This window comes from Topomyia yanbarensis, chromosome 3, assembly GCF_030247195.1.
Source record: "Topomyia yanbarensis strain Yona2022 chromosome 3, ASM3024719v1, whole genome shotgun sequence".
Lineage (NCBI taxonomy): Eukaryota > Metazoa > Arthropoda > Insecta > Diptera > Culicidae > Topomyia > Topomyia yanbarensis.
Window position 1 is genome coordinate 60,198,182 of NC_080672.1, and position 15,548 is coordinate 60,213,729.

The 15,548-nt window shown below is 37.6% G+C and overlaps 1 protein-coding gene across 5 annotated transcripts in view; it reads left to right on the forward strand.

Moving 5' to 3' along the window:
• Positions 1 to 271: 271 nt before the first annotated feature.
• The window catches only part of LOC131689953 (uncharacterized), a 35,466-nt gene continuing 20,189 nt past the window's right edge, over positions 272 to 15,548 (forward strand). For 4 of the 5 annotated variants that reach the window (XM_058975356.1, XM_058975359.1, XM_058975358.1 and 1 more), the window contains exons 1-2: positions 272 to 553; positions 13,355 to 13,604. In XM_058975356.1, coding sequence (XP_058831339.1) covers positions 13,464 to 13,604 — 141 coding nt within the window. In that variant the 5' untranslated portion in view covers positions 272 to 553; positions 13,355 to 13,463. The remainder of the gene's footprint in view (positions 554 to 13,354; positions 13,605 to 15,548) is intronic. The other variant, XM_058975355.1, reaches the window with a different exon arrangement.

Sequence of the window (15,548 nt, forward strand, 5' to 3'; positions counted from 1 at the left end):
ATGTTCAACTGCAACCGAAATATATAAAGCGCAACGCCCCTCAAAACATGACATCACAAATACCCCAATACATAGCCAACGTAGATTATCGGATACCCTACCCCAGCACGGATACCATGATCACCAATCTCTTTTCTCAAGCTGCCTATCCCAAGGTGATCGGGTTCTTCATCTCGCCGCATCCCTCCACCCCTCGCGGTAAACAACAAACCAATTGCACGTATACTGCTCGTGGGGTGGTGAATGGGGTAATAGAACCAGCTTGTTTACGTTCAGTATAGTTGCGCACAAGTACTGAAGCGCATTCGCTTGTCTGCTCGCTGTAAAGATACATTCACAATACAATAATGAGTGTGATGCGGAGGTAGAAGGTTGTGATTGCAAGGGAAAAAATCCCATTTTATCGCTGACTAGTAGATTCAATTATTGCAAAATCCAGTCACGAACGGATTGCGGGAGCGCTGCCAGATGACAATAAGTGGTCGATAAGTGAACCGGAACGGAAGTGTGGACTAGTTTTAGGGATTCGTTTCGCGTGGGACCAGAAAAAAAGGTAAGAACATTAATCTGTTTTTCATCTGGGAATTTCGAACGCACATGAAGCGAACAGACGATGAGTGCAGGGCAATGGTTTCACTTTTTATCGGTAAGCCGCCGTTCCAGTATATTACATAAACGGTGCCTAGCTGGTCTACTAATTGCTCAACTAGGACAAATATTAGCTTTTGGTTTATGTCTTCGTGTATTTCACTGCACATTGACCCGTGAGTAATGCCGCTATGCAGGCAAGACACCTGCTGATGCATCAATACCTATCGGTGGTGTCGGTGGCATTTGTTTGTTGTGTAAAATCGAGGTTTAAATGGTTGAAATTGTAATCAATGTGGCAATTTGGTTGGCCTTCAAACTTTGCCGTCATGCAAAAAAAATGTGAAAATTTCATTTATTGTTGTTTTTCTAGCAAAAAAGATGGGTGGGTAATGTCAGCAACATAATCAGGGTGAAGTAGAATACACTTTAGACTGTTAATACGAATGCTGCAATTTTTTAACTATCTTCTGATTGGTTGTATTAAAACGAGTGGTTTCGGTATTTCTATTGGAATTGGAATTGTTTATTGAGGGCTTTAACCAGATGGTCATTCGCCCGATTCTAAAGGAAATCTAAAATATTCAAATGTATGAATTCTCATATGGTAACTCTGGAAAGAGCATTTAATTAGAGCGGAACAATTCATTTGGGATCAGCAGAAACTCGGATATATGTGAACCAGTATTTCGGTATTTCCATTAGAAATACCGAATTAACTTATTATAATAAATCCTTTCAGAATTTAGTAACAATTGCAGCATTCGTATTAATAGCCTAAAGTGTATTCTATTTCATTTTGGTTATGTGTTTGCCCAGGGTCCATGATGAAGTGATCGAACGGAAATGTATAGATTTTTTGTGCTTTCTGCTGGTAGGAATCGAGCATTCCACCTGAGCCTACTAGCAAGTTCAGAAGAACGCTACTAATGGCCATCGACTACCGATTCTTCATACTTCCTTTCGATCATACCCAAATGAGCCTTTCTAGCTCCAGTTTTTCTCCCTCTGTAAATTAAAGTCTGTTTGACAGCATAACAGCATAAAAACACAACACTACGACACAGTGCCGGGAAAGTTTTCCGCGGCTCAGTCAGAATGAAACACGACTACATCGAAACTACAATTCAGCGGGCCTTTCACCACAACTTGGTCAGCTTAGTTTAAAATTTTGTTTATTTCGCTGATCTTATTTCAAAGATAGTTGCTATGTTTCACTGATCGATTTACGTGCAAACTAAAATAAAATGAGTTAAACAAAAATTAACCCGATTGATTTTTAAAATATACTGCCAATTTTGGCCTTTCGAATGCAAAAAGAAGAAATCAATTTTAGTTGCTCCATTTTGAGATATCAACATTTGAAAAGGTCGTTTTTTAACTTCAAATGCTCATAACTTTCGAACTGAATGAACTTTCCCAAAAATGCTTCCATAAATAATATTTGTCTCGATAAGCTCTAAAAGTTTTCTGAACACACTTCTGAATAAAATTCATTATTTAAAAAATTATGATGAAACTGATTTTTTAGGGCACAATTTTCTAAAAGATATAAAATTTAAACCACCAAAGTTACAAGTATACTGCTTTCAGCCTTCTTTAGAAAATATTGTACTGCATTAAATTTGATTTTTTGTGTTAATTTGGGTACTAGTTTAGGTACATCGTCTAACTAGGCACCCAGTTGGTACTGGTTACTGACGAGATGAATTCGAAACACAAAAAATCAAACTTCATTTAAGTTAGGTTTTGTGTCCTTAATGTGCAAATTAGTTTAATCCAATTTTCCCTTTTGGGAATTAACACTGAGTGCCTGAGAGTGTAGACGCGTTCTGAATAATCGCTCCACAAAATTACAAAATTTGACTAGAATAATAGCATAACATAAGTGAAAACTATGTTCCCATACAAACTTTCAAGTGCTACTCGCATGTGACGAATTATCATCTGTGAATTCGAGTGATTTGAACTGCAAAATCCCAATAAACTGATTCGTCCATTGTTCCAAAGCCATTAAGAGTGTCAATGGCGCGTTCATGATGAGTGTCATGTCTAATCGAAATAAAAGATCAGCTATGGATGAATGTTCAATCTGCAATACCGAAATAAAAGCAGACGAAAAACAATTGAAATGTGTCTATTGTAGCAATTCGCTGCACGTGAAATGCGCGGGACTCTCTGAATCTCGCTATAATAGGATTCAGAAAAACCATGGCTACTATTGTTCCAATCAGTGTGAATCTGCACATATTAACAGCAAAAAAATGGATGAACTACTGACATCTATGAAAGGCCTACAAGCATCGATGATCAAAATTGACAAAAAGTGCGAAGAAAACGGTGATAATCAGAAAAAGACGGATGAGGCCGTGAAGAAACTGAGTGTATCCATTGCTGAACTCACAAAATCCCAAAATGACATTAAAAGTTCGGTTGAAGAAGTGAAAGCCTCCCAAATGTTCATCTCCGAGCAATATGATGATATTAAGTTGTTACACGAAGAAATGCGGAAAGACATAGCAGACAACCTGACTAAAGTTAGTGAGCATGACGGCCAGATTCTGGCCCTCAACAACACTATCATCGAGATGAAAAAGCGACTACGTTTGGCGGAGCAGAGCGTTTTGAAAAACGAAATCATCGTAAATGGCATACCTAAGGAACTATCCCTTGGTGATTCTATCATCGTTACAAAAGTTGCTGCTGCCATCGGGGTGCAACTGTTTGCTACAGACATTGAAAAAACTCATCGTGCTAGAAATGGTATGATCCAAGTGGAATTTAGCAACACCAAAGTGCGAAATGACATCCTTCGTGCTCGTAAGGGTAAATCGATATATATTGATGAAATCGATTTTGGCAATGCGGTGCTACCCGGCGCCTCAAAGTCCTCTCCAAATAACAGACGAAATCATACTAAAGTGTTCATAAATGAGAACCTTACCAGAGAAACTAGATCTATCTTTCGTGAAGCGAAGTCCCTTCGAGGATCCCACGGTTATAAGTATGTGTGGTGCAATAATGGAAATATCTACTGCAAGCGAGACGAATCTGCTAATGTCTACGTTATTGATTCTATTGATGACCTCAACAAATTGCGCTCATCTCCCAAAAAGGCCTGACGAGTACCTTCCGTTGTTGCTGTTGCTGCTGCTGGGTGCTGATGAAGATGGTGTTTGTGCGGTGTTTTCTATACACTTTCAATAATCGCAATGGGAACAATCGACTGCAATGATTTTATCAGCAATGTACGGTTAGGCGATAACTTGAATATATATTATCCACATTTAAGTGATACATTTAGTAATACTAGAATAAACTTGTTGTATGTAAACATTAACTCTATACGAAACAAGCTAGAAGATCTGCTGGTTTATATAGCCAAGTTTGAAACTATCGTTCATACCATCTGCAAAACTGAAATACGACTAAAACCAGATGAAGTTTATATGTGTAGATTGCCTTGCTATGACGTAGTTTGTTGTCCACGATCGAATAGATCAGGTGGGGGCGCCTGTATGTTTATTCACCAGACAATGCAGTACGACGTGACGAAAAATGAGGAATTTTTGGAAGGTAGTTCCATCGTTGTAGTTTTGAAAGAGGCAAAAATGAGCGTCGCAGTAATTTATAGGCCTCCGCATGCAAGTGTAAAGGACAGCTTAGATTATCTGGACTCTCTATTGGAATGTACAGGAAATATGCTGTGTGTAGGTGATTTTAACATCAATTTACTTAATGGAACGTCAAGGCAATATGCGTCGATGGTGGATTCCAACGGGTTCACGTTCTTGAACAAAATCGACAATGACTATGCTACACGAAGCACTGGATCGTCAGGAACAATAATTGATCATGCTTTTACCAATCTGTATTCTCAAACATTTTGCATGTGTTTAGACAACGTCAGTTTTACAGATCACAAATCACTGTTGATCAGTTTCGGTTCAAATAACCGCTCATCGAGTAATTTTGAAATTTCAAATACCAGGAAATATAATTTTAACCATATCTCAACTGACTTAGCCCAATCGATAGATTCAGTCGTCTGCCTGAAAAGTTTAGTTCAACTCATAAAAGAAACTATGGCGAAAAACTCGTTTCAAGTTCGTCTTCATGGCAGATATCGCTCAAAAGCACCGTGGGTTGATGAAACAGTTATAAGAGAAATCCGATTTAGGGATCAGTTATACCAAAGAATGTATCAATGGCCAGATAATCCTTTAATCCGTCAAAACTACAGAAAGCAAAAAAACTATGTAACTAGACTTATCAAGCAAAAGCAAAAATATTACTACCAAAATCAAATAGCACAGAATCGAAGCAATATTAGGAAAGTGTGGAGCATTTTGAATGAAATTGTATTCCGTAAAAACACTAATGTAGCTCGCAAAACTATATCAACAATTGCAGTAAATGAAAGAACTCTTAACGAAAAAACAGAAATATGCAATGCCTTTAACAGTTATTTCGCTAATATACCTTTTGAGTTGTTTAACAATTTGAAACAGATGTTTAACAATGAAACACAGAAGTTTACACTGAATAGATCAACTCAAAGCTCCATTATAATGTTACCAGCTTCGACTAATGAAATAAGTAACTACGTTCGTGAGCTTAGTAATTCAAGTGCAGTAGGACTTGATGGCATTCCATCAAAAATCTTAAAAAATAATGCAACATTGATTGTTCCTAAATTAACATGTCTAATTAATCAATCACTTGAAAATGGTGTCTTCCCTAATTGTTTAAAATCAGCAAAAGTAGTTCCGATTTTCAAAACTGGTCAGAAATCATTTATAGGTAACTATAGGCCCATTTCAATTCTGCCAACTTTGTCAAAACCATTCGAAAAGCTTGTTCAACAAAGGCTATGTAGCTTCTTAAGTCGGCATGACATAATCCATAAAAATCAATACGGATTCCAACCGAACTCGAATACTACTAGTGCTACAGTTAATCTAGTAAACGAAATCCAACTGAACCTAGACCGACGTAAAATTTGTTCTACAATCTTTATTGACGTGTCAAAAGCATTTGATTGCGTTCCTCACACAATACTATTAAACAAACTGCAAAACTACGGCATAAGAAATAAGGCGTTAATGCTTATTGAATCTTATTTAAACAATAGACTACAATGTGTAGCCTTAGATAACCACATAAGTTCTGAAATCGCTGTCGGTTTTGGTGTGCCACAGGGCTCAATATTAGGACCACTTCTTTTCAATATTTTTATCAATGATATATTTGATCTACCCCTGAAGGGCAAACTTCAACTATATGCTGATGATGCTGCCTTAGTTTACAACTCAAATAACGTAGAAACCTTGTATCAAGATATGCAGCATGATTTGAATTTGATTCATAGGTGGTTCTTTGACAACGGACTTACTGTCAACGCATCAAAAACGAAGTATATTATATTCTCTAGTACTGATCGTCTGACCACTCAGGATTTTGACTTGTGGCTAGGAGAAACGAAATTAGAAAAAGTTGCCTTTCTGCCTTACCTAGGACTGATACTTCAACAAAACCTAAAGTGGAATTTGCACATTGAGCAGATTCACAGAAAAATAACCAAATTTCTCGGTATACTTCGACAGAGTAGTTACATGTTACCTATTAAAGAAAAAAAGAACCTGTTTTACGCACACGTCCACTCACAATTATGTTATTTGAGCATTATATGGCAAAATGCACCTAATTACGTTATCAGTAAAATCTCTATAACATTAAACAAATTTATGAGAACTATTTTCTGGGAACAGTACCTAGACCCCAATGTTAGAACCACTGATCTGTACACTACCAATAGCATAATGAACTTTAACCAGATCAAATATTATGAATCGGTTTTGTTTATTTTCAAAGTAAAAAACAATTTAATTAAACAAAATCTAAATCTTCAATCGTTGAGTGAACTACACCGTTTCAATACACGAAACGTTAGGAATCTAAGGATAATGACACCAAGAACCAATTACATTAGACATGGTTGTATATACCCTGCTATCGAAAATTTCAATAATCTGCCGTTTAATTTAAAAAGTCTTAATTCGATTTATACATTTAAAAAAGCACTACGAAAATACGTTGTAGAAAACATAACTTAAAAATTTACTAGAACGTGTTCAATACTCTCATTTGCACAATTTCCTATCGAAAAAAGACCTCCCAATCAGTTTTCGGACTGTCTGAGGTTTATCAAAACTAACTATCTGCGTTGTATTGAAAAAAACTAAGGGAAAATTCAAGAATTATAATAAATTGTAATGAATATTGTACATGTTTTAAAGGGGTTTTTACGCCTGAGATTGAAACATATAAAAGTTATGAAATGTTTCCATCTTGGCTTTTCCTCTTGTCGAAAAAATTTAATGAATAAATAAAACATTGCATAATTGTACTACAATTTTGCAGAAAACATGACCTATCTTTTCTTATTTCAAACATAATTTTTAGATCATACACTGATGAAATTCGCTATATTGAATCTATTGATTTCACACATGATTTTTTGCAATTTGTAGAAGCACCTAGATTATCTGTCACAAATAAATATTATGTGAAAACTGTTGGAATTCATGTGGCGTACATCGATATTATAATAGTTTGCCACACGGAGAACGGACATCCATGATAGAACAAAATTTTTTAAAAAACATGTGTAAACATTTGAATTAATATACGATAAACACTAGCGCCGCCACACCAACCTATCCCAACTATCCGTCAAATCCATTCGGGAACCGGTTCGACATCCTGAATGGATTCAGTATGGAATCTTGCTCAAAGAAAACAACCGATTCCGACTATATCGGTTGATGCATTTGAGCTGGAATTCATACTGGAAGTCCGAACCGGTTCCGGACTAGTTTGACTGGGTAGAGGGATAACCGCTGTCAATTCTGTCGAACTCAGCCACAAAAAACATGACGACAGTAGCGCACCTGGTTTGGATATCCCAACTACCTTCGAAACCGTTAGAGATTTTACACAAGTTGAATGCTGAAGATGTACGTCTGTTCTCTGTGGTTCGCCACATAGAGATTCGTTTCATAGCAGATTTCACATCAAACGTATGTCAAATACAATTTATGTTTTTTGCCCATTTTTGAGCACATGCATATCATGTGCAAGGAGTAGGGTAAGGTGGGGCAAATCCGACCTAGTAAATGGTTTTGGCTGTTAAATGCTCAATTTACATCGGATCAAGTCGTTTTATATACCAAATTGAAGGTGAGACTCTTGGGCAACTTTCTAAGCATAGCATTTGATTTGAATCTTTGGAATATCTTGTGATACAAGCGTTTTACAAAAATGTTCATTTTCGCTGTTTTCAAAAATGGTGGGGTACCCAAGTAACCAATAAGCATTATAACGTAGTCTAATATCTGCTTTAGATCCACATATAAAGCTGTCCTAAAAAGCCGTGAAGCCCTAAATACTTATTTAATGCTGATATTATGCCAGAAAAGGCGAAATATAGTGCTATTACTGTGCGGAGATTGACAGCTCGTTTCTGCAGTACTAATGCTATTATATAGCAAAAGCGTACAAATGTCAAATTTGAAAGCCTTATATTGGCACTACTAATGCTATTAAAAAGCTTCAGTTGGTTGTCATTGTCCGCCATGGTTTTAAAACCATTTCTTATGTTTCCTTTCGGTATGATGAGCAAAAAGGAAAAATTTTAAAATAAAATATTCTGTTTAAAACCGTAATTGACTCTGTTCTAATGCATTGTAATGAATATCCTTAATGGGTTTTCGTTCTCACATGATATGAATGTTTACGAAAATTACCTTTAGTAAGTCTCGAACTGAGGTACCTTGCCTACGTCTTTCACGGTAAGTGCGTTTGCTTCCTGGACTATATTGCATATGTTCGATTGAAATGAAATATGCCGAATATAATCTTCAAGAAGAGTTGCATAACAAATAAACCCACAGCATCACAATAGCATTATATTAGCTTTTTATATGCTCTATAATGGCATTAAATGCACTTGTAAAGCTTACATACTTTAAAGATCCTTGAAGCATGTACGCGTTATATCAGCTTTATATACGCATATAGAGCAAGCTATAATGCTATATGTCGGCTGTGCAGTTATGCATTATTGATGCTAATAAAGAGCTTTATTGCGTTGTTAATGCTGTAATGGAGTTTCAATGCAATATTAGTGCAAATGTATAGCCAATATAGTGCAATGGCTTAATGCTTATGGTTACTTGGGTAAACCCGACCCCCTATGTTTTTGGTTGATTTAGTGCAGATATTATCCAAATTTTATGGTTTTTCAATGATAAATCAATAAATGTTGTGTCATTGAATTGTAACATGAAGAAAATGGAGTTCAATGTCAACCTTGGAATGCTAATATCAGAAGCAGTAGCACGTAATGATATTCCCATTTGCATCTGAGTAATTGCTCGATGAATACTATAATCATCACGTTTTTGTGTCTTTCGTTTGTAATTATGAACCATTTTGCATAAAAATAATAAATAACAATAAAAATATATTTCAATTTGAAAAATAAAAATTTTCTTAGCAAAAAAGCGGTCGGATTTACCCCAATATTTAGTGGTCGGATTTGCCCCACCGCGCCATTTTTAATTACGATGCAATTAAAAAAAATATGAGAAAGATTGAACTAAATTCTCCTACGCACTTTGTAGGACTTTAATCAAAGAATTTAACTCCACTTACATTTATTATGCAATCACTTTAACAATCAGAAATATCCTGTAGTCAATGATGCACTAAAGTCAAATCAAAAGTTGTAAATACACACTTTTTGTCGTTTGAGCATCTCAATGTAGACTAATGAAATGCTGTCATACCACCATTATGATTATTTTCGATGCTCTACACCACAACATTGATATTAGTTCGCGTAGTGCTTCTGTTTTTCGGTAACAGAGGGGGGTCGGGTTTACTCAACCCTCGGATTTGCCCCATCTTACCCTACATAAAATATAAGTTTGGATTTTTATTGCACAGTTCCCACCAAATCGAATCGAACTGCATAGTTTGACAGTGTGATGAACAGACAGTTGTTTATTTGTTTTTTATTGCGCTGGAGAGAATATTTCGAGACGTCACGAGTCTCGTCACTTGTAACGTAAACGTTTCATCAAACCTGGCAACACTCATGAAATCACTTACCATAAATATCTTTGAAGAAGAATGTCATAATATTCGGAATTAAATAATAGAGCGTTTGGTAACGTTCCGTTTGTGAATTTATTAACTATACAAAAAGGGAAAATTAGCCTGATAGTCGTTCAATGGCACTGTAGAGGTTCGGTGAATCAATTAAAATATGCATTCATCACGTTCTTGTTAACTTGCTGATTTTGTAAGCAATATAAGAAATGAGAAAAGGTAAATATATAAACAAATAGTTTTTCACTCCTATTATTGTAATATTTTTCCTGCCAATAACAATACTCCCCCTGCGAGCACGCATGAGGGCATAGCTAAGGAAGTATGTTCCCTGTCAAAAAAAAATGCGGACGATTATGGTCAGGCGATTTAAAAAGTTTGACGTTTGACTCAACTCGCTTGTGCTAATTGCCCCTCGGAACAAATGCAATTTGCGAATGCGATTTAAAGGCAATTTCAATACTTAGACAAATTTTCTGGCGGCTGAAAAGGTGGGGCAAGTTGCTGGCTAACGGGGGGCTATTTGCCAACTCGGATGCGCTAATTGCCCTTCAATTTGCCAGCAAATTGCTGGCAATTAGGGGGCTATTTCAAATGCAACATTTGGGCGATTTGCCGCCGTCATTTTTTGCCGCCCAACCCGCCCTTAAATCGCCCTCAAATCGCTAACGGAACGCGCCATTTAATCCCTTTAATTGCCTAATATGAAAATTAAAAATAATGCTTATTTTGGGATTCATTATCTACTCACATATACTTACCAGTATACTGGGTAATCAACACCAAATTATAGGAAGAATCAATGGTGAAATTGGTATTGCACTTCAAAACTTATCACAATCTGACGTTCATTAAGACTGTAGGTCAGAGATCTTGTTCTACTATACATACACACGATTCCACAATTTCCCACATTCGTTGGCTAAATGAAGTGCACTAGACAAACAAAGTACATGCGAAAACACACCAATTGTTCAAAAAACAATTTTAAGCTTAAACCAAACATGAACCGCCATGTTTGAAAAACGCAAAAAACAACCCGTCCATTTCAGCCGCCAGAAAATTTGTCAAAGTATTGAAATTGCCTTTAAATCGCATTCGCAAATTGCATTTGTTCCGAAGGGCAATTAGCACAAGCGAGTTGAGTCAAACTTTTTAAATCGCCTGTTTGTCCGCATTTTTTTTTGACAGGGGTACAGCGGCAATTATTGGCCGTTTGTTTATGAGAATCATTTAGGTACGTTCGTCCGTACACTACTCGTCAGCCATCAAGTATCGAATGATAAGGCAAAAAGGAAATTCAGCACATATATTGGGTAAAAGGGTATAATACGCCCCACCGGGGCTAAATGTCCCTCTTCGATTCCCAGGATTCCCGAATTATCTAAAAAGTAAAAATGATTGATAACAGTATCGTTTCATGAAATCAACGTACTAAGTTAGTTTGGTATTTTTAATATGTTGCAAAACAACAATATACACAAAAGTTTCAAAAGAGCTACTTTTATGTAAGCTTCCACTTCCACTGTGTAGAATTATTCATGTATTCACAACAGCTCATCACCGGCCAAAACGCCCCACCCATTGTTGTGGGGCATACTCACCGATTGCTGTGGGGCCTACCGTCCTCTTGTTGTGGGGCATATTACACTTTGACCGGGGGCATTTTGCCCTGGGTGAAAGAAAAAACTAGAATTTAGGCATCTTTGAAAAATGTTTAAATGTACTTTTATCAGGATGTTTTTAATAAAAACGAAACGGGTACTAATTTCTAACTAATATAACAATAAATTAGAGTAGTTAGTGAAAAGATCATAGCGTCGAATGGTGAAATATAGCTATTTTTGCTTAAGGGGGGCGTATTAGACCTGTTTACCCTTTATAACTTTTCCTTGTTTGATTGACCTCTTATATGCTTTGTATTGACGGCTCTGCTCGGAATAGCCGCCTCGTGTATGCATATTTCCCCCTTTTTCGTGAATTTTTTCAATTTTCAATAGAATACTTATATAGTACATCAAACTTATGCAAGTCAGGTGTTTCTGAATTGATTGGTGTATAAATGATCGAAATCCATTAACTAATTACGATGTTATAACCGTACAAACCTGACTAGTTTCGTTATATAGAAGATTTTCAAAATTTAGACTGACACCCAGCCCCAGATAGTGGAGTAAGACATTTTTAATGTCAACATTGAACTGATATGCTTCGTATTATCTCGGAACCTGCTCAAGCAGCACATGAAGCTGCATGCATTGATTTCTTGTTTGCCAAAAACGTCAATGTAGGAAACCAAAGATATTTTTTCATACGACGAACCTATGCTTTAATTGAGTTTATTTTAATTTAATCTAAAATTCAAACAATTAAACAAAATAATTTGGATCATGTCACGGATAGCTCTAGTCTTCACATTGTTTATTCTTTATGGGCGTGACGTAAACTGACGTTAACAAAGCCTGTGCATGATACTGATGAGACCAAGTCGAAACGCAAATTTCAATCAAACTTCGTGATCATAATGGTTTGATTCATTTGTGTCCTTAGGAAAAATTATATGTTACGCATTGATTTGCTAGCCGTTTTTATTTCATTATGTTTCACATTAGCAAACAGAAATTATGTACTTCCGATACGCTTTCTGTGACTAATGGTGCATTCGTAAACACAAGTAGTGTTTACTTGTTGAATTTTACATGTGTCTCGTATAACGAGCGGTGAAGGTGAGACGAAAAGGGATCGCAAATTAAAAATGATCTAATTCATAGAAAGCTAGGATGCATTCGACAGAAAAGTCCTAGAATATACAATAAGAAAAACGTTCCACCGCTCCGCTACATCCATACTACGCTGATTTGGATACCAAACTTATCGAAAAAAACACCACTTCCATTGTACCAGTTGCCAATATATTTGCTCATTCTTTCCACTGATAAGAGAAACCTATTCCATGTAGAAACACGCTGCGCTTATCACTCCGAAGGAATCTTATGCACATACAAACAGACACTTTTACTTTTGTTCGTCGTTGGGTCCGACTCGCAGGGTTTATTGGGGCAAAAGTTACAAGTGCATATTTTTACCCGATTTCACAAATCTTGAGATTTGTCATATGCGAATAATGATTGAGTATACCAATTTCGTTGGTATACCAACTGAATAGCTTTGGCAAGGTTTCTTGTGTAGATTTGCCCCACAGTACTTATCCACTATCTGGTCGTACAACAGTGTATCGTTCATAAACTATGCAACATTCGGGCGGTAGCGTCCGATTCGAACGATCGCAACTATCTATTAGTGGTCGAAAATGTCTACATTGGCTTGCCGATTTTGTTGCTATCTAATTTATGGATGATCCCCAACCGCGTACAATGTCTAGCAGAGCATGGGACAAGAAAATAAAGCTTGCGTCGTTGATTGCGGCGGTCACTTAACCATCGCTCGACACCACAAATCTTATCAGTGTTGAACAGCTGCCTTCAGGCTTATGTTTATACGTGTGACGCTCCAGATGAACCTGTTTCGAAACTAGGCCCCCGCACTGACTGACTGTATGAGCTAATCGCAATCTGTTTCTTGCTTTCAGCTGTATCGAGTACAATCATTTTTACAAAAAATAAACACCAGCAACTGACGAGGAACTACAACTACTATCCATCCACGTTTGGCAATCGACATCAAAACCGGTATTCGAAATGCACATGCACATGTCCTTCTGGTGGGGTGCCGACGTTGGTGACGTACTCTTCAAGGGTCTAGCAGTCAACACAACCGGAGCGATGGTGGCACTCTGTTTGGTTCTGACGGGACTCTCGATTCTGTACGAAGGATTGAAGGTGAGTAATCTTTGCAATTAAAGTATAGGTCAACGGCACTTTTATTCCAGTGTTGTGTTGTGGGGTGATTAATTTATTGCAAGTTTATATCTGATTTGTTCCGACCTTTCAAAGGTTTCAAAAAATAAAACCTTTTATCCTTGTTTTGTATTAAGGTGAAATGTTTTACTTTTCTCTATGCAACAGAAAATAGTATAGATTTGGTTGATGAGCCGCAACTCTGACGAACAAATTACGCTTATATTTGATGTTTGAGAAACATATTCACCGTTATTTTGAAAGGAGCATTCCGGTCAATCTTTTATTACTCTAGGTTTTGGAACATATCACTCAAACAATGCTACGAACCTATAAAAATTAGATGACAGCATGTGAATTTTCCAAAATTCGCTAGAATGTTTGTCATAAGTGTATTCCGCTGAGTGGCTTCACGTGATAAATAGGGCTAACGCTCCCTAATTCATCTCAGCCCTTCTATGTTTATGTTTATGTTTATTACCTTCACCAACAAGCCCCTTGGCCCCAATGGTGGTTGCTTAAACTAATTACATATTAAAATTGACAACATTTTCGCTTTTATAGCATTCCGCGTCCGGTTGAAGTCGAAGGCCGTCGCCACACTGTTAAAAATTCGTTGGAGTCCGGTTACAGCGCTCTGGTAACCATAGTTGGTTCTCCTGAACGGAACTCGCAGAAGGGAGTTATTACGTAGAGCTCGAACGCGGGCTTGAAGATCCAGACGTCCGAGGATTGTAGGGCAATCCACTCTGGCAGAGAGTAAGTCCGAGACGAACAGGGCTCGAGAGCAGTCCCTCCGAATGCTGAGTGTATCGAGGTGTATAAGCTGGCAACGGTTTTCATAGCTCGGCAGCTGAAATCTGTTTCGCCATGGGAGATGACGAAGGGCGAAGCGTATGAACCTGCGTTGGACAGCCTCGATTCTGTCAATCCCGTTCTGGTAGTACGGATTCCAAACAGCTGAACAATATTCTAACGTTGAGCGGACCAACGCGCAGTAAAGCGATTTAAGACAATATACGTCCCTGAAGTTTTTCGCTATTCGGAAGATGAACCCAAGCTGTCGTGATGCCTTATCCACGATGTATGACGTATGTGGTTTGAATGTTAATGCCGAGTCCATGATGACTCCGAGATCTTTGATGTGAGAGTATCTTGGAATGCTCGAGCCGAAGAAATGGTAGTTAAACTGAGTCGGTTGGCGTTTCCGCGTGAACGTAACGATTGAGCATTTGCTCGGGTTTAAAACCATTCTGTTTTGATCACACCACGTGCTAAAGCTGTCTAGATCCCTCTGAAGAAGCTCGGCATCGGTTTTATCCCGTATTTGTTGAAAAAGTTTCATGTCGTCGGCGAAAGAAAGGCGGGGTCCTTGTAATGTGAAATTGACGTCATTAAAGTAGAGGAGGAATATTACAGGACCGAGATGGCTTCCTTGTGGTATGCCGGATGTAGCGAAGAATGGTGCAGATAGACAGTCCTTAATGCTGATTTGGAGTTGCCTTCCATCGAGGTAGGAACGAAACCAGCGCAGAAGTTGTCCATGAATGCCGAGTTTGTTCAGCTTCGCTATTGCGATATCATGGTTGATTTTGTCGAAGGCCGCAGATAGATCCATATAAATAGCATCGGTTTGCAATCCGTCAGCGAATCCATCCATTACATATGTTGTGAACGAGAGCAGGTTTGTCGTTGTCGATCGTTTAGGCATGAAACCGTGTTGGTCATCTGCAATGTAGTGTTTGCAGTGAAAGAAAATAGGATCTAACACAACCAGCTCGAACAGTTTTGATACAGCACTTAAACACGAGATTCCCCGATAATTGTCAATGTTCGATTTGTTTCCTTTTTTATGAACTGGAAACATGTGCGCTGCTTTCCAGCAGGAAGGGAATGTACTAGTAGTGAGTGATAGCTCGAAGACTC